The sequence below is a fragment of the Diceros bicornis genome, chromosome 18, assembly GCF_020826845.1.
Source record: "Diceros bicornis minor isolate mBicDic1 chromosome 18, mDicBic1.mat.cur, whole genome shotgun sequence".
Lineage (NCBI taxonomy): Eukaryota > Metazoa > Chordata > Mammalia > Perissodactyla > Rhinocerotidae > Diceros > Diceros bicornis.
Window position 1 is genome coordinate 61,098,549 of NC_080757.1, and position 16,910 is coordinate 61,115,458.

The window sequence follows — 16,910 nt, forward strand, 5'->3', positions numbered from 1 at the left end:
CTGCTCTGGCCGCGGATGCAGATCTGCCATCTCCCTACCTGAGATCGACCACCTCAGAGCTGTGCCCTTCATGGGAGCTGAGCAACAATCTTCCCTACCCAGCCCTGCTCTACCTTGACTCCTGGGATCTGCCCTGGCTCCTGGGAGAGACTCACAGGGCTCATGGCTACAGTCAGACGCTACAATCCAGTTAGAACTGTAGTCTAGAAAAAAGGTTTAAGGTGATACAGACTCACAGCCCCTTGCACTCAAGAGTTCAGAATATTTCACACAGCTTAAATACCCAGACCTCTGAGGTGAGCCCAGCATTAGCTCTTCTATGAAAGAACAGACTAGTTGAACAGGCACAGAGAGGCTACCTGAGCTCAGGTCAAAGGCAGGTCCAGGATAACAGGAGGTGCTGGGCAGAGGGCAGCCCTGCTTCTCTGTTGGACTAAAGTCAGGACTCGCTTCCAATCCTGGCTCTTAGAAAATCATTTGTGGCGTGTGGGACAGCTGGGAACAGAGACGGCCAATTGCTGCATATAAAGAGCAATGGCTCAGGACCCTCGCGGCAGATGTTGGCAGAGGGGCTGGGGACACCTCACGTGCCGGACGTCTGGGAGGTGGACTGAAAGGCTGGCAGGAGTGCAGAGGATTCGGGTAATTGGAGACAGAACCAGCGCTTACAAATACTCTCCTCGCAGGTGAACTGCTAGCCCTTCTGCCCAGGACCCCGCCACTCGACCCCTTCCTGGCTCGATCACAATCCTAGCAAAGGCTGTAAGCAGAATCCCGAGACGCGCGCGGGCCCAGGAGGCGGCCTCGCTCCCGGGGTGGCATGGACGGAAGGACACACGTGCTCCCGTAGAGGAGGAGCCCAAGGGGAAGGCTGCCAGAGGGCAGCGTGAGCTCCCCGCGCTAGGTGACCACGGGCGGCAGGGCGAGCGTGGCCCCTAGCGCAGACCTATGAGAAGGGCGTTCGGGACCCCCGTGCCCGCCCTGCGGCAGAGCAAAGGTTATGGTTGAAACTTGCTGCAGCGGCCGCCAGGCTGCGACGGCGTCCCGGCCGCCCGGAAGCCGGGCCTGCCTCCCCGACTCGGATGGAGCCTGGCGCCTCGGCTTTCTCTGACCTCCGTTCGCCCCGCCAGGCGAAAGCCCGAGCAGATCACCGTCCGACCCCAGGTCCTAGACCCCGCACGCCGCCGCCACCGCCGAGGCTCTGCGCCTGCGCGGCTCGTCGCCTTGTGGGTAAGCTGGCGGAGCAAGAGAAAGCTGGCGCGAGGCGCGACTAGAGGGTCCGCCCTCAACTCGTATGCTCGGCGGCTCCGGAGGCTAGAGCGTCCTCCCCGAGCTCGTATGTCCGGCGACCCTGGCGGCTAGAGCGTCTCTCTTTCCCGGAGCCGCGTGTGACCTTCCCGCCCGCGGAGCGATGCTACCGGCGGCTCCTCGCTCCCTGTGGGGGCCGTGTCTCGGGCTTCGGGGTGCCGCGCTCCGCCTTGCCAGGTACCACAGGCGGTCGAGGACCGGCCGGCCGGCCGGCCGGCAGGCAGGGTGGGGGCCCTTGGCCGGGCACTGAGGGTGCAGATCGGGGCGGCGTCCGCTGGCGGCGGGCGGCATGCGGAAGGCCACCTCCTACTCGGCGGGTCCCGACGGGGCCGGGGGGCGCGAGAGCTCCTGCGTGCCGACCCCCTAACTGCACGTGCCGCAGAGAGGGCCGGGAAGGCCTCGATGACCTTGGACGGGTCCCTGCCTCTCTCCGGGCCTCAGTTTCCCGCGCAGCCGGGTGACGTGTCAGGACTGCCGTCAGTGGATCCGGCGTTCGGCCTCCAGGGGCCCCAGGTTGTGAAAGGTTTTGTGCAGCAAAATGCGTTTAAGCAGTTGTTTTATCACTTTGGGCTGATACAGTTCATTCAAATGGGAAACAACCTTGTGGGTACCCTGTCTGCATATGGTGTAGATTTTTCGGGGGGGGGGCAATGGTGTTTTTTATTTTTTTATTTTATTTTTATTTTTTGGTGAGGAAGATTAGCCCTGAGCTAACATCCGTTGCCAATCCTCCTGTTTTTGCTGAGGAAGATTGGCCCTGGGCTAACATCCGTGCCCATCTTCCTCTACTTGATGTGGGACGCCACCACAGCGTGGCTTGACAAGCAGTTGCGTCAGTGCACCCCAGGATCCGAACCTGCACACCCTGGGCCGCTGCAGCGGAGTGCAGGCACTTAACCACTGTGCGATGGGGCGGGCCCTAATTGTGTGGATTTCTAAGGCTCTTGGAAGAATGTGAGGTAGCTAGGAATGCCCCTTGTTATCCACGTGGACCCTCCAGTCTGATAACCCTGGGTTGGGACCTAAACTCATGGCACTTGCCTGCCTGGTCTGTGTCACCTACCTGTGCCAGTCCAGGCTGACGGCTCTGTGTGAATGGGGGGCTAGGCAACAGGTGCTGCGTGTGTGCGCTGTTCGGCTGATGAGATGCAGCAGCCATCAACGGGGGGAGGCCCTCGCTGGTGCACCCCTGGATAACGCCCGCAAGGAGTACCCCCCCAAGATCCAGCAGCTGGTGCAAGACATTGCCAGCCTCACGCTCCTGGAGATCTCAGACCTCAACGAGCTCCTGAAGGTATCACAGGCCTGGGCCTGGGCAGTGAGGTCTGGGGCTTGTGTCTTGTTCCTGGTGTATTTGCGGAGTTTGGTAAACTGTCAAAGGTGTGCTCCCTGAGTGTGAGGACTGTGCCGGGCTTGTTGTCCCTGAGTGTGTTTGGGTGTGATGGCCAGCTACTGAAACTGCTCTCTTCTGTTCCTGCAGAAAACGTTGAAGATCCAAGATGTTGGACTCATGCCAGTGGGTGGCATGATGCCTGGTGCTGCCCCTGCTGCGGGGGCAGCCCCTGAGGTGAGCCCAGGCCAGGGTCCTGTGCAGAAAGAGCTGTTTCTCTGGTGCTCAGTTCCCATCTTGCTTCATGTCATGTGGCTAGATTTCTCTTGTCCCTCCTCTTGGTCCTACATCCATCAACACCCCCTGAAAATCTGTGTGTGCTTCCAGCTGTGGGCTCCGCTGCAGCTCTCCTGGGACCTCCTCCTGCCAAGGATGTGCAGGTCCCTGCCCACATGGAGACCATATTTCTAGTGGAGGGAAACATGAGCCAGATGAGAGGAAAAAAAAGAAAGTATGTTGGTAGTAGAACATTATAAGTGTCATGGGAAAAAGGTAAGGAAGAAGTGTAAGGGGAGGGGAGGGCTACAGTTCCAAGGAAGGCCATGTTGAGGAGGCGATCCTCGGAGGGAAGTCCTAAGGAGCTGAGGAAGAGAACTAGGCATTCCCGGCAGAGGGATGGCAGGCACAAGGGCCATAAGGCATGTCCAGGACTGGAGCAGAGAGCAGGGGAGGTGATGGGCAGCTCCATCCTCCAGGTGGCTGGGGAAGGTTTTGGTCTCTGCAAGGAAACCAGTAGACTTGAAGCCACACACTAATCTTGGAGGCTTTTTTTGCAATTTTTATTGCAGAAAAATCTCAAAACATCCACAAGTAGAAATAATAACAGGATCACCCATATACCTGTCACCCAGCCTCCATAATTACTAAGGTTTTGCCACGTTTGCATCACCTGTCCCTTGAAGCTTAATTTCTGATCTGAACTTTCCTTTTTGTGTGTTCCAATACACGTCCCTGAAAACACAGGTGTTTTCTTATGGAGCCATGAGCCATTTGCATAACAAACGTAATTAGCAGCAATTTCCTATGCTGTTCTGTTCAGGTTTTGCTAGTAGTCTCAGACTTTCTTGGTAATAGTTGGTTTTCCTAAATCCAAACAAAGTCTGTGTGTTGCATTTGGTTGTTGAGTCTCTTAAGCCTCTTAAAATCTGGATTGTTGCCCTCAGCCCCCTTCCACCGGCCATCACCTACTGAGAAAACCAGGTCAGGGGTCCTGTAAAGTGTAACACCTTCCACATGTGTCTGATGGTTCCACAGCATCATCCCCCCCACCCCCCCATGAACTGGAAGGTAGTTTTACAGGCCGATAATATTCAAGCTGAACATTTGGGGCAAGGAGAAATAGAACTACTATGCCATGTAATTTGTTGTCTAAACTGGAACACTTTTGAGAATGAAGGAGGTGCTGTTAATAATTGGGCAGCAGACCCAAACCAAGACTGCCCCAGGCTGTGGGCCACGTGGCCCTGCCCTTGGGCGGTGCTGCAGTCTTGACACATGAGGGCAGGAGCTCCATCACACCCAGTCCCATTATTGGTCACTTGGTGAAGGTGGAGCTGAAGCTGGTTGTAAATTTGTTGTTGATACATAATCTTGGGCTTGGCTGAGGACTGGAATGGCACTGTCTTTTTGTAATGTTATTTTATCTGCAGATCACTTTTGGTGTCACTCTTCCCTGTCTCATAAGTCACAATTTTTAAGGGATGAGGAAGCTCGAATGTTGGGGGGAAGGGACAGGAGGCAGTTCAGAACAGCCTCTGGAGAGATGGGAACGTTTCTGGGTGATAGAGCCAGGTCTGACTCCTGGAGTGCATGAGGGAGGGAAGGCACTCAGGTTAAGGGGGGTGGACCAGTAGGGCAACCTGAGCCTGTCTGGCCCGGCGTGCCCTCCTGCTGGAATCGCAGGCTTTGCTAGGCCCTTGTGCCCTTGAGGTTACAGGACAGGGCGGCCCAGGAGCAAATGTGCTTGCTTCACCCCATCCTTTCTCCCTTGGCCACCCACTTTCTCCCTCCACCAGGCGGCAGAAGAAGACATCCCCAAACAGAAAGAACAGACACATTACACCGTCCGCCTGACGGAGGCAAAGCCCGTGGACAAAGTGAAGCTGATCAAGGAAATCAAGAACTACGTCCAGGGCATAAACCTTGTCCAGGTGCAGCTCCATGCGTTCCCCGCTTTCGGCTAACACCTTTAGGGAGGGTTTGGTTGTGGCAGCCCAGGTCCAGTGTCTGACTTTGCTCTCTGGCAGGCAAAGAAGCTGGTGGAGTCCCTGCCCCAGGAAATCAAAGCCAACGTTGCCAAGGCTGAGGCCGAGAAGATCAAGGCGGCCCTGGAGGCGGTGGGTGGCACTGTGGTTCTGGAGTAGGCCAGCTCAGAGGACTTGTGGACAGGGGTCCCTGGGACCTGGGCGAGGCGCCACCCGCTCCACCCCAGCACCCAGGCTCAGCTGACGGGATCGGCCTTGGAGCAGAACTGCGGACCGGCACCACGTGGCCAACTCCGTTCTGGGGCAGATGGATGGACCTACTGAGATGGAGAGGGAGGGGCGGCTGCTGCGAGCACCAGGGCAACAACTCCAGAACGCTCGAGGAGTTAACACGCGCTCCCCTGGTGGCTGCTGAGAAAAATACATTGTGCGGGCGCTGAGTGTGTGGAGTGGTGTGTCAAGTGGGCCAGCGGGATGTGTGAGGTCTGCAGGTGATCTTCCGATCATCTGGGTCCTCCGTCTGCAGGGGCATGTCTCTGAGACCCCACAGCAGGTGGCATCCTATAGGCAGTGCAGTGGGGATCCTGCCTGGGGCCAGCAGGTGCTGCGTGGCTGATAGCAGATCTTTGCCCAGGAGCTGGGTGTGGGGCACTGTGAAGTGCCCTGTTTTTTACATACTGGCAGTCTTGAGCAGGAATGTGTTATGCACTGGGCTAACAACACAGCACTGGCCTCACAAAGAGGCAGTCTTGGAGCCAGCAGCGCAGTCTCCAGCCCAGGTGGGCGGGCAATGAGGTATGTACCCCAGAACAGCACAGCAGGCCTGCAAGAGGGTGCTTGGCCAGCAGGAGGAGGGAGGACCACACTTTGCCACCCTGCAGCAGTTGGGAATGTCAGCTCCTGTTCTCATGGGGCCCTTAGAGGAGCTTTGGGGGGGCTGGGCCCCGGGGGGCTGGGTCATGGAGCTCTGAGGGAGGTGGCCTGGTGCCAAATTATGGCATGTACAGATGGTGACGGCTGCCCGACGCTGCAGGCCCCACCCAGCACCTGCTGAGTGAAGGCAGCTGTGCGGTCTTGCTCTGAGGACCTTTGGCTTCCTTCTCTCGGGGCAAGCTCCATCTCAGCAGAGCCTGGGAGAGAGGCAGTGGATTCCTTCCTTGACTGGCCCTTGAGAGGAGGCTGATGGGCATTTTGAGCACCCACTCTCAGGAGGCAAGGTTCCTGTGACCCGGGGGGACCCACACTCGCTAGCTTTAGTCTCCAGGTCCTGTCCCTGCACCCTCTCCCTTGGCCCTGTTGAAAGAATGACTTGCAAAGTCAGCTCTTTGGGACCAGAAGGGGGCACTGTGTGTCTGGGAGTGCTGCCTTCTGGGGGGGGACCAGTGGAGACAGGCCCAGGGAGCTCCCAGGCTCCCAGGTGGTTTGCTCAGCAGCCCCAACACTGCCTAGGGGCCCTCCCTGAGGACATGCTTCCTGACCCGGAGAGCCCCACTGGCCAAGCATGTGGCTTGTGCCATCAGCAGATCTCTGGGTGTGCCCGCCCTCGGCAGATGTTACTGCTGGGCCGCCTGGGCTGAGTGTGGCCGGCTGACCAGGCTGCCTGTTCCCACGGGAGAAGGGAGTGGTCTGAGCTCAGGGACAGCCCTCAGCCCAGGCCTTCAGGGTCACAGGCCCCTCCACCAGTGACCTGGAAAGTTGGCTTGTGCTCTGAGCCCCTTCGTCTTTCCAAGAGAGCCAGGGTGATGACTAGGAATCCCCCTTACCCTAGTCTGATGGGGCCCTCTGCTCCATCCTGGACTTGCTGGGGGTGGCTGCCCAAAGGTGGGATGGTCCTGCACCTTAGGGGCCATCAGGCCAACCTCATTCCACCTCACTTACACCAGGCTAGGATGGCACTTGGATGGTGTCCACTTGGTGCCTTCCACCTGAGCTCACAGTCAGATACCTGAAGGCACTGTGAAGACCCTGGGCCTTACCTTCCCAGGTAGCTCCCCTTGCCTCCTGATCGGGGTCCTGGCCCCCACAGCTCCCCTTGACCTGCTCTGGCCTACAGGTGGCCCATAAAGAGGTATCTCAGACCTGGGAATAGGTGGGGTGTGCCCCTGGGGGTTGCCTGAGTCTCAGGAGCCCACTTGGCCTTGGACCCTAGGCTTAGTGCTGGGAGGTGGGTCTGTTGTGCATCCTGAGTTGCAAGACCTTACAAGATCCAGATCCTAGTAGAAATTAGCATTCTGTGTCTCTGTCCAGGATGATGAAGTGGTCACAAAGGACACAGCAGAGGGAGATCTGCAGCTGACTCTGGCCTCCTGCCCCCACAGACCCCCCAATCTCAGGGACCCACGCGGCTCCATTGTCCATGCCTAGGCACCATGAGGAAATGTGCAAATGCCACAGAACAGACACCAGGTCCCACCTGAGAGGCCTGGCTGGGCAGCCCTGCTCTCCAGGGCCCAACCTCCCCATCACCCCCTCGGGCTCAGGCACATGTCTTTGTGATCCATTTGAGAATTAGGTTGGGAAGTCCTTGAGTTCCCCACCTGTAATTTGCAAAATCCATGTTTTTCTTAAAAGGGTGCTCCAGTCTTGGTGCATTTCCCATTTTCCAGGATCCCTCCCACATTTCTGACTGTTGCACAGTATTTCCAGTTCTCATGGGAGTTCATGCATTTCACTGCCCTGCTCTTTACATTTTTATTTTTACAATCTCTTCAGTTCCTGCTCCTAAGCCTCTGGGCCCTGCCCTTCCCAATTTGGGGGTGGTCCTCATTCAGCACAGAGCAAGCACTGGGGTTTCCCTGCAGCAGCAAGTTCAGGACGCTGTCTTACCGATGACCTTGGTGAGGAGACAGCCCCTCTACCCCCGAGGCTTGGCCCCCTGCTTCCTGGGCTGTTACACAGACTCGGGACCCTGGGGGTTTCTGTCACCTCTGCTTCACCGAGTTTTCAGGAACCCATGATGTTGCCCTTGGCCGACTGCAGAGTGGAACATCTTGGTTTACTCTGAATGAGACTCAGTCTTGAAGGGGGAACGGGCTCGGCTGGCGCTCATTACTGTGGGACCCTGGTCAAGGAGGCCGCTCCTCCCACCTTGTAACAGTCGGGTCTGTTAGCTCTGGTTTTTTAAAGAAAGTGCTACTCTGAGTCTCTTGTGTCTTTGGCTGTGAAAGCCATCTTGCTGTTCAGTAACACATTTTCACATTTCCTTGTGGAGCGTTGGTTTCCTCCAGAGAATGCCTGTGGCCCCTCGCCCACCGTGTGGTTTCCATCCGCATCTGACATCTTTCTCAATCCAGCCCTCCCCCCTTTCAGAAAAGGTGTGCTGCCCTCGTGGCCAACACTCCACCCGGCCGGACACCATCTCTGTGGCCCGCTGTTCACTTCCCCAGCTGATGACCTCAGGGGTGAGGGGACTGCTGGTGTTCTAGAAGACAGTCCCCTTGGTCTCCGAGTGGCCACTTTAGGCCAGTAGACAGTGGGGTTTGCTGGTGCACCTTATGCTCTGACACCGCTAGAGAATTGCAGGGTGCTCAGAGGCCAGGACTTGTTCTTCAAGGTGCTCGGTGGCTTCAGGCGACCAGGAGTTTCCCCAGTGCTCCTCACCCTCCTCCCTTGAGGTTGGGGGCTGAAGTGGCCAAGCTGGGATTGCAGGACATGCCTTTTTCCATGGGGAGGGGGTCTCTGGCTCTGCCTTCTCTGAGATCAGAAGCTGCCCCTTGCAGAGACCCCTGGGTCCCTGCGGCCCTGCCCCCAGCGGGGCTCGGGACTCCAATTTCTTTTTTTTTTTTTTCTTTTTTTTTTGTGAGGAAGATCAGCCCTGAGCTAACATCCATGCTAATCCTCTTTTTGCTGAGGAAGACCTGCTCTGAGCTAACATCTATTGCCAATCCTCCTCCTTTTTTTTTGCCCCAAAGCCCCAGTAGATAGCTGCATGTCATAGTTGCATATCCTTCTCTTGCCTTATGTGGGACGGGGCCTCAGCATGGCGGGAGAAGCGGTGCAACGGTGCACGCCAGGATCCGAACCAGGGACCCCAGTAGCGGAGCACGCGCACTTAACGGCTAAACCACAGGGCCAGCCCAGGACTCCAATTTCACTTTGCCCCCCAGGTGCGCTTCTGGGCAGTCAGCACACCTGCATTTCCTGTTGTTTGCTGGGAGGTGGGATGAGCGTTACAACCTACATTCACGTGCTGGGCCAGGCAGGGTCAGGCAGCCTGCCGATCGCTGCCTCCCAGGACCCTGAGCCCCCACGGCCCAGAGCCCTGCCTCCTGGGCCTCCTCCAGGGTGGCTGCCTGGGGCTGTCTGGTCAGAAGGAGGCCTGAGGCTGGACTTGCCGGGAGCTCCGGGCGGGGGTGGCGGGGGGTCTGTGGGGCCGCCAGTCTCTCCGAATTGCCTTTTGCCCTATTTTCCTATAATGCACAGGCTGGCCCAAGGAGGTTTCCTGCTGCACGTGTCTCTGGGCGGACCCCTAGGCCTGCGGCCGGCCTGGGAGCCGGGGCTCAAGTTCAGGGCCTCGGCTGGGGCGGGGAGTTTGCGGGAGGCCGGCCTCTGGGAGGGGTGGGGGCTGGCAGAGAGCCCAGGCCGCTGCTCGGCCGTGACCTTCGGAGACGTGCCCTAGCCGTGGGGGTGGCCCTGGGGGCAGGCCGGCGCAGGATGGGGAGGGGCTCTAGGTTCCCCGGAGGAGTGGGGGAGGCCCAGCCAGCAAGCTCCCTGGGGTGGGCGCGACCAGCGCCCGTGGGGGCCCCGAAGGCGGCTCAGCAGGGCCCTTCTGGCTGGGTTGCCCGGCGGCGGCTGCTTTAAGGCGCGGGGCCCGCCCTTGGGCTCTGGGCGGGCTCTCAGGCCCCGCCCCTCCTGCCCCCGCCCCCTGGTCTGCGCGGGCGCATTGGCTGCTCGGGGCGCGGGCGCGGGCGGCGCTTTGAACGCGGCGCGGGGGTGGTGGTGTTGGTCTGTGGGCTGGACCGGGGGGGGGGGGGGTCAGGCCGCGGGGTCGAAACCGAGGCCCGGGCCGGGGCCAGGGGTCGCGGTCGGGTCGGGGTCGTCCGGGGCAGCTGGCGCTACTCGGCATCCGCGGCCGGGCCATGGCGGCGGAGGCGCGCGTGTCGCGCTGGTACTTCGGGGGGCTGGCCTCGTGCGGGGCCGCCTGCTGCACGCACCCGCTGGACCTGCTCAAGGTGAGGGCGGCGCGCGGCCGGGGCGGGCGGCGGGGCGCGAGGAGACCGGACCCTGCGCCCACTCAGGCCGCCGGCCCGGGCACCCGGTGACCAGCGCGCCTGCCGAGGAGGGAGGCGCCAGTGGCCGCCCGCGCCCGTCGGCACCGACCAGCCTGGGCCTGCTCTGCCGCGAGGGCTTGGTCGGACCTAGGGCCACCTTGCCCGGGGCTTGCGGAGACGTCGGCCCACTGCTCCTGCCCGGCGATGCTGCGTGGAGGGGTAGGAGGAGGTGCCCGAGGCTCTGCCGACCCCGGGGTGGAGGTGCCCCGGTGCCCCGCGTTCCAGCCGGCTCCCGGTTGTTGGCGGGCCGCGTTCCAACCCCAGCTCTGCTCTTTACTACCTGTGTGACCTTGGCCTGTCTGAGTCAGTTTCCCCTGGCAGTTTTGCACTTTTGAGGACACGCCTTTTGCTTGGGTACAAGTTGAGGGGGTGATTCTGTGGGGTGCACAGGTGTTGGCACCTACAGACGTTTAGGGGCTCTAGAACACTCAGGGCATGGACCAAGCGGCCTCCTACCTATTGCGTGCGCGTCACACAGAGGGAGACGGATGAAGGATGTGGCCTGGGTGACCCAGGCTCCCCTGCTTTGGGCTGCTTCCCCCTGCACTTGGTGGGCACTTGGGAGCCATGGGCCCTGTGTGCATGCAGGTCCTGCCCTTTGAGGGTGAGCATTTGTCTGAGAGAGAAATATTCACTCTTAACATTTTTTGAAAAAATGCTTATGGGGCGGAATAACACAGAGCTTCCCTTGTCTTTCAGGGCCAGCCAAGGGGAGTTGTTTTCTGACCTTTTCTCACCACAAAGAACAAAGAAGGGCCAGAGGTGCAAAACATAGTCTGCCCAGGGGCCCTGCCCCAGGGAGCCTGGGCTTGGGGGGGGGACTGGGCAAAGGCCAGCCACCTGCCCCACACCTTTTTTACCCCCACCCACGAGCAGTCTGTGCCCCACACCGGCTCCCTGGGAGGGATTGGCACCTGTGGCCTGGAACCTGGCCAGGCCCCCTCTGCCTGAGGGCATCCATCTTTCAGCAGCCTTTTTCCTGAGGGAGGGAGTGGGTTTCTCTAATTAGTGAAAATTCTTGCCCCAGTCAAGGCAGGATTAGCAGATGGGGGTGGGGCGCGGGCGGGGCGGGGGCAAAGCTGTAGCCTCATGGGCCTGAGACCTGGCTGTCCTGGGAGAGGCCAGGCCTGAGAGGTGGCCTGACGGAGCAGGGCTGGGCCTGGAGCGTGCTTTGACCTCTAGAGAGCTGGGGTGAGTGAACTGGAAGGTTCTTTTTGGTTTGGGGAAAGAGAAGCCCCTCCCCCAGCTGAGTTATTTTACCTTCCAGATGCCCACACAGGTCCCTCCGCCCACCCCCACCTCCGTGGGGCCCTGGAAGGTCAGGTTTGCTTTCTCTGACCAGGGGTGGGCACAGCTTCCAGGGGCCCTCGGAGCCCTCCCTGGCCCCGGCCCTACTGGAGTCACCTGCCCATTGTCCAAGGCCCCTTTGGGCATCACTGCCCTCTGCCCAACCCCCCAGGTGCTGTTTTGCTGCAGAATGATGCCAGGAGGGGGTTAGGGGAGGCAGGCCATCCTCTGGCCCAGAGAGCATATGACCATGTACTGGGATTCAGAAGGCAATGCTGGCAGCCGTGGAGGCCAGCCTCGAAGGGAGGCCTTGGCCAGGGTTTTTACTTCTCGGTGTGGTGCTTGGAAAAATTATTTTAAAGCTTGATCTCTCCTTTTGCCCCATGTCCTGGCCCGGTCCTCACAGTCCCTGCTTCTTGCCTGGATGGGGGCTGCTGCCTGCGTGGCCACCCTGCCCCCAGGCCCAGGGCCCTCTGTCCCGTCTGGCTTGGCTCACACAGTGGGAGGACGGCACTCATGTCACTAAGCTGGGCATGAGGCCCCTCTCCATCCCACCCACCTTTGCTGCCCCACCACCCCGAGCCCACTGGGCAGAGATGGGGTGGGTGAGGTGTACCCACTGAGCTGCTTAATCCTCACAGCACATGGAGAGAAACTGAGGCACAGGAGGTCAGTGACCGGGGCTGGACAGAGTGGGGTGTTCAGGGACGGACTCCGAGGTGGCCATCTGGTGGCTTTCCCAGGAGTGCCCTTCCCCCTTGGCCCCCGCTGAATTCTCACCTGCCTCTTCCAAGTCTCCTGTGTTCCTTCAGTCCCAGCTCCACCCCCAGCTGGATGTCCATAGGAGGCCTCTTTGCCCCTGTGCCTCAGTTCCCATCTCTAAGCGGGCTGTGATAGCACTTGGCCCACAAGGTCGTCATGGGAGTGTAAAGACAGTAGATTGTGGGAAAGGGCTCAGTGCAGAGGTGGCCTGGGTGGGCCCGGGGCACTGCTCTGAGCGGGTATAACCCCCCCAGGTGCATCTGCAGACGCAGCAGGAGGTGAAGATGCGCATGACGGGCATGGCACTGCAGGTGGTACGCTCTGACGGCGTCCTGGCACTCTACAACGGCCTGAGCGCCTCCCTGTGTAGACAGGTACCTCGGGGGCTCCCCACCTCCCAGGGCGGTGGGTGGGTGGAACTCATGGCCAGGGCTCTTCTGCCTCCCAAGGCCGCCCCCCTCCTCAGGGGTTCCCTTAGGTCCCAGTCCCAGACCCCAGGCTCTGAGCCCAAGCAGGTGGAAAGGACGGCTGGCATCCCCCAGGCCTGGACTCAGATGCACCCACACCGTCTACCCGCTGTGGGTGCTCTGTGGGCATGGAAGCTACTTTCTCCTCCTTTTCAAAGCTGCTTAGGAGGAAGGAACCACAGGCCTGGGGAGCTGGAGACCCCTGAGTAGGCACAGGGCATGGCAGTGTGGGGTGTGCGTCTGCCTTCCGTGGGGTCAGCCTTGCTCTCACAGCTGGTCCAAGGCCTCTACTTACATATGGGGAAACTGAGTCCCGGGGAGGGAAAGAGGAAGGTTCAGGGCTCTGGACTCAGCCAGGCCTGGGTTTGCAAATTGGCTCAGCTACTTGCTGGCTGTGTGGCCTTGGGAGGGCTCCTTGGTGTCCCTGTGGTCCACGCAGTGATGACCGTGCACCAGGAAGGCTGGGGTGGGGAGGGCTGAGGGGTGCAGGGCATGCCCAGCATGGTCCCCCTACCTGCACCCTCTGGTCTGGGCCCTTTCTCCCGCAGATGACCTACTCCCTGACTCGGTTTGCCATCTATGAGACTGTGCGAGACCATGTGACCAAGGGCAGCCAGGGGCCCCCACCTTTCTACAAGAAGGTCTTGCTGGGCTCCATCAGCGGTGAGCAGCCGGCCAAGTGGGGGCGGGCTGGGGTGGGTGGGCACCACCAGTCATCACATGTGGGCTCCGGGGTCTGTCACCCCAGGTTGCATCGGAGGCTTTGTGGGGACTCCCGCGGATATGGTCAACGTCAGGTCAGTGCGGTCCCACCAAGGTCAGGGTCTTTCCTGTCCCCTCACAGGGCCAGGGCTCGCTTGCTGGGGTCTGCAGTTTTCAGCCCAGAACAAGCCTCTCAGACATTGGAGTCCTGGGCATTGGGGGGGATGCCCCTGAGCCAGGGGTGGGACGGCTCCAGGCAGGGCCAGCTGCTCACTGCCAGAGTGAGCCACCACTGCCTGCGGGGGTCTGTGTGGGCTGTGTCTGGCCCCCTGCTGGCCCCCTGAACCATCATGGTTGTTTCAGGATGCAGAATGACATGAAGCTGCCCCAGAATCAGCGCCGAAAGTGAGTAGCAGGGCCAAGTTTTGCCCTTGGGGTGTGGTGGGTGGGTGTAGGGGGCCTAGGCCAGGAAAACCCCAAAGCAGCTCTGCTGGGACCCAGCTGGGACTGCAACAGGCCTCATCGCCTGTGGGGTCACCTGGAGTGGAGTCAGGGAAGCTGATGGATTTTGGAAACACACTGCACACATCTGTTCTGGAATCATGAGGGGACCTCCAGAACCTCTGGATTCTTTCCCTGTGGGAGGAATTGGACTGGGAGTGGGCTGAGGGGCCGTCTCTCTTCCCCTCTTCTTGCACCTTGCACATGTTTGCATAGAGGATGGTTAGAAGTTTGAATTTTGGCCTTTAAAAGGGTTTGGCAGCTAGGATTTTTTTCTTATGATAAAAATGCTGTTTTTCCTGAAGTCTAAGACACTATCGATTCTAAGGCTTTGTTTATGGACTGACGTTGCAGTTAAGCTCCAGGCACCGGCATTAGTCAGTTCAGGGGTGAAATGTGGCTCCACAGGTGTCCGTTGGCCCTTCTCCAGCTGGAGCGAAAACCATGGTTAGGCGGATGAGTGAGTTGGGGGGAGGGGGCCAGGCAGAGCATCCCATCCCCCCACCCTCTGTAACTGGCTGCAGACAGGACCAGACTCAGGGCTGGCAGCCCGCCAAAGGAGCGGGCACCCAGGTGTTCTCTTGTGGGACTCGGGAGGATCTTCAGACATTGAGGTCCCCTGACGGGGGAGACTGCTCTGAGCTGTTGGAAGAGGCCCTGTGCCCTGGCCCCTATGATGCTTCTTGGAGAGCCTCGTGGCCTGTGATGGGGGCCTGGGGAGGACCCTCCCATGGGAGCTAGTGGTCAGGGAGAGCCTCATGTGGGCCTGTTCTGTGTCCCTCGGCAGCTACGCCCATGCCCTGGACGGCCTGTACCGCGTGGCCCGCGAAGGTGAGAGGAACAGGCCCTTTGCATGGGGGTCCTGGGGCCCGAGGAGGTGGGCGGGCGGGGAGCACTGTGCAGGACCTGAGGGGAGGCCTGAGGGATTTGGGTGGAGAGCCCAACCTCCCTCTTTCTCCGGCAGAGGGTCTGAAGAAGCTCTTCTCGGGCGCGACTATGGCCTCCAGTCGAGGGGTATTTGTCACCGTGGGCCAGGTAGGGCTTCTGCTCAGGGTGGGACTCCCGGGGCAGCATCTGGGGGGCCAAGCTCAGCTCTTGAGAGGCCCCAGAGGAAGGCAGTGGGCGCGGACCACAGGTGGGGCCTGGGGAGGTGGGCACAGGCGGGTCAGGTGTATGACCTTGGGCAGGCCCCTCCCTGTCTGGGCCTCACCTGTCTGCCCAGGCACAGTGACCATGTAGGTGACCTGCAGAGCAGGTGCTTCCTCAATCCAGATGGTGTCATTGTGGGCCCCTGTCTGCTTTCCCTGGAGCCGGGGATGTCCTGAGACCTAACCTCCTGCCACCCCCACAGCTGTCCTGCTATGACCAAGCCAAACAGCTGGTTCTCAGCACAGGGTACTTGTCTGACAGCATCTTCACGCACTTTGTCGCCAGCTTCATCGCAGTGAGTGCGGGGTGTGGCTCCTGACCAGCCCTGGGGGCTGAGGGCGCCCGGAGTGAGGAAGGAGGAAGGAGGCTTTGGCGGTCTGGTGTATGCTTCTCTTAGGCTGCATAAGGGGGCACTGGGGCGGAGCCTCGTGGGTCACCCGGTGCCTGGGCCAGAACAGTCCCTGGGGGTCCATGCAAGGGCCTCTTTTTGGAGCAGGCCTGTGGGGAGGGGATGAGGGTGCCCGCACGCCCTGCCTGGCAGGCCTGCTGGTGACGAGCCTCCTCTCCCCACCCAGGGTGGTTGTGCCACATTCCTGTGCCAGCCCCTGGATGTGCTGAAGACCCGCCTGATGAACTCCAAGGGCGAGTATCAAGTGAGTGGGGGCTGCAGGTGCCAGCCCCCTCGAGAGTGCAGGCCTGGGGGGTAGGGGGGCCCACCCTGCTGCTCCTGGGCTCTGTGGCTAAGTGAGCCCATGTCCTCGTCGGGATGTGGACAAATCCCTTCAGCCTGTAACTACATCCCTCTCAGTTGCCGTCCTCAGCCAGCCTCAGAGCAGCCCTTGGCCCTGTGTGTGTTTTTAAATCAGATTCTTTGACATGTTAACAGAGGCAGCCGGCTTGCTGCAGTCAGTGAAATTCCGTGAGGTGCCCTTTTAAAGTTAAAGTTGGCAGGCCCAGCGCCCACAGCCGAGTACCTGCTTGGGGCTCCCACCATCACACACGGTGTCCTCTCTGTCTTTACGGCGCCTGAGGCGCTGCCCCTGCTCTTCTCCCAGACCTTGTCTGTGAACACCCCCACACACCCGGCCTGTCCGCCTGCCCCTGGAGGGCGCCCTGGCAGCTTCTGGTTTTGCCACGTCAGAGGGCAGGGCGGCCTCTTGTGTTCACCTTTGAATGTTCCGGGCCTCTCTACAGGGTCATTGACGTCACCCCACATTTTACTGTGCGGGGCCACTGCCTGGCACTGAACAGAGGTGTTGTAATTTGTGCCTTTCGAGGGAGAAGCAGCTTTTCTTTTTATGGCTTTATCTTATGTTTTCTGTAGGGTGTTCTCCACTGCGCCATGGAGACCGCGAAGCTCGGGCCACTGGCCTTTTACAAGGTTGGGCGGGGGCTGGGCAGGGGCTGGGTGGGGCTGCGGGGGTCTCTCCTGGGTCCTTTGCACTTCCACTTCCCGTTGTTCCTTTCTCTGTCCAGGGCCTCTTGCCTGCCGGCATCCGCCTCATGCCTCACACCGTGCTCACGTTTGTGTTTCTGGAACAGCTTCGAAAACACTTTGGCATCAAAGTGCCGTCTTAACTGGGCCATGGGAGCGGGCTGGGCCACCCCTGGCCCCCAGTGCCAGGTTCTTCCAGAGTCCGGGAGGGTCACGGGACCGAGTGCTGCCCTGAGCCCACCTCCAGCCCCCGCTCTCGCCAGCCCAGGACCTCCCCCAGCCGGGCTCCTGCCCCCACCCAGCCTGCCAGGGCCAGAGCTCATTCCACTGACTTTCATCCCTCCAGCCCCAACCTGAGCACCTCAGGCTCTGCCCACCTAGCGTTCCAGCCACCCTCCCCTGCGCCCTGATGACTCACTTGGTGGGGCGGGCTGT

The 16,910-nt window shown here is 60.2% G+C and overlaps 2 protein-coding genes across 5 annotated transcripts; both read left to right on the forward strand.

Annotated features, from left to right (window-relative positions):
* Window positions 1-1,376: 1,376 nt before the first annotated feature.
* Window positions 1,377-5,342, forward strand: MRPL12 (mitochondrial ribosomal protein L12). The gene is made up of 5 exons (XM_058561873.1): window positions 1,377-1,485; window positions 2,416-2,602; window positions 2,789-2,875; window positions 4,714-4,848; window positions 4,945-5,342. Exons 1-5 carry the CDS (start codon window positions 1,412-1,414, stop codon window positions 5,059-5,061), a joined length of 600 nt encoding a protein of 199 aa, XP_058417856.1. The 5' UTR covers window positions 1,377-1,411; the 3' UTR covers window positions 5,062-5,342.
* A 4,570-nt stretch (window positions 5,343-9,912) lies between these two features.
* Window positions 9,913-16,696, forward strand: SLC25A10 (solute carrier family 25 member 10). Of its 4 annotated transcripts, none has more exons than XM_058561874.1 (11): window positions 9,913-10,073; window positions 12,476-12,595; window positions 13,237-13,351; window positions 13,437-13,485; window positions 13,754-13,795; window positions 14,679-14,722; window positions 14,856-14,926; window positions 15,243-15,335; window positions 15,616-15,693; window positions 16,365-16,421; window positions 16,517-16,696. In XM_058561874.1, exons 1-11 carry the CDS (start codon window positions 9,981-9,983, stop codon window positions 16,616-16,618), a joined length of 864 nt encoding a protein of 287 aa, XP_058417857.1. In that variant the 5' UTR covers window positions 9,913-9,980; the 3' UTR covers window positions 16,619-16,696. The 4 variants fall into 4 exon arrangements, with proteins under 4 accessions (XP_058417857.1, XP_058417858.1, XP_058417859.1 ...); XM_058561876.1 differs by lacking the exon at window positions 9,913-10,073 and adding an exon at window positions 10,236-10,934; XM_058561877.1 differs by lacking the exon at window positions 9,913-10,073 and adding an exon at window positions 11,241-11,363.
* Window positions 16,697-16,910: the final 214 nt, after the last annotated feature.

Excerpts from the sequence above, each read along its gene's own strand:
- SLC25A10 (XM_058561874.1), top strand. The coding sequence starts at position 9,981 with ATGGCGGCGGAGGCGCGCGTGTCGCGCTGGTACTTCGGGGGGCTGGCC. Across the intron at positions 13,352-13,436 it reads CTTGCTGGGCTCCATCAGCG|GTTGCATCGGAGGCTTTGTG; the intron begins GTGAGCAGCCGG and ends CTGTCACCCCAG. Across the intron at positions 14,927-15,242 it reads TATTTGTCACCGTGGGCCAG|CTGTCCTGCTATGACCAAGC; the intron begins GTAGGGCTTCTG and ends CCACCCCCACAG.
- MRPL12 (XM_058561873.1), top strand. The coding sequence starts at position 1,412 with ATGCTACCGGCGGCTCCTCGCTCCCTGTGGGGGCCGTGTCTCGGGCTT. Across the intron at positions 1,486-2,415 it reads GCCGCGCTCCGCCTTGCCAG|GCAACAGGTGCTGCGTGTGT; the intron begins GTACCACAGGCG and ends ATGGGGGGCTAG. Across the intron at positions 4,849-4,944 it reads AGGGCATAAACCTTGTCCAG|GCAAAGAAGCTGGTGGAGTC; the intron begins GTGCAGCTCCAT and ends GCTCTCTGGCAG.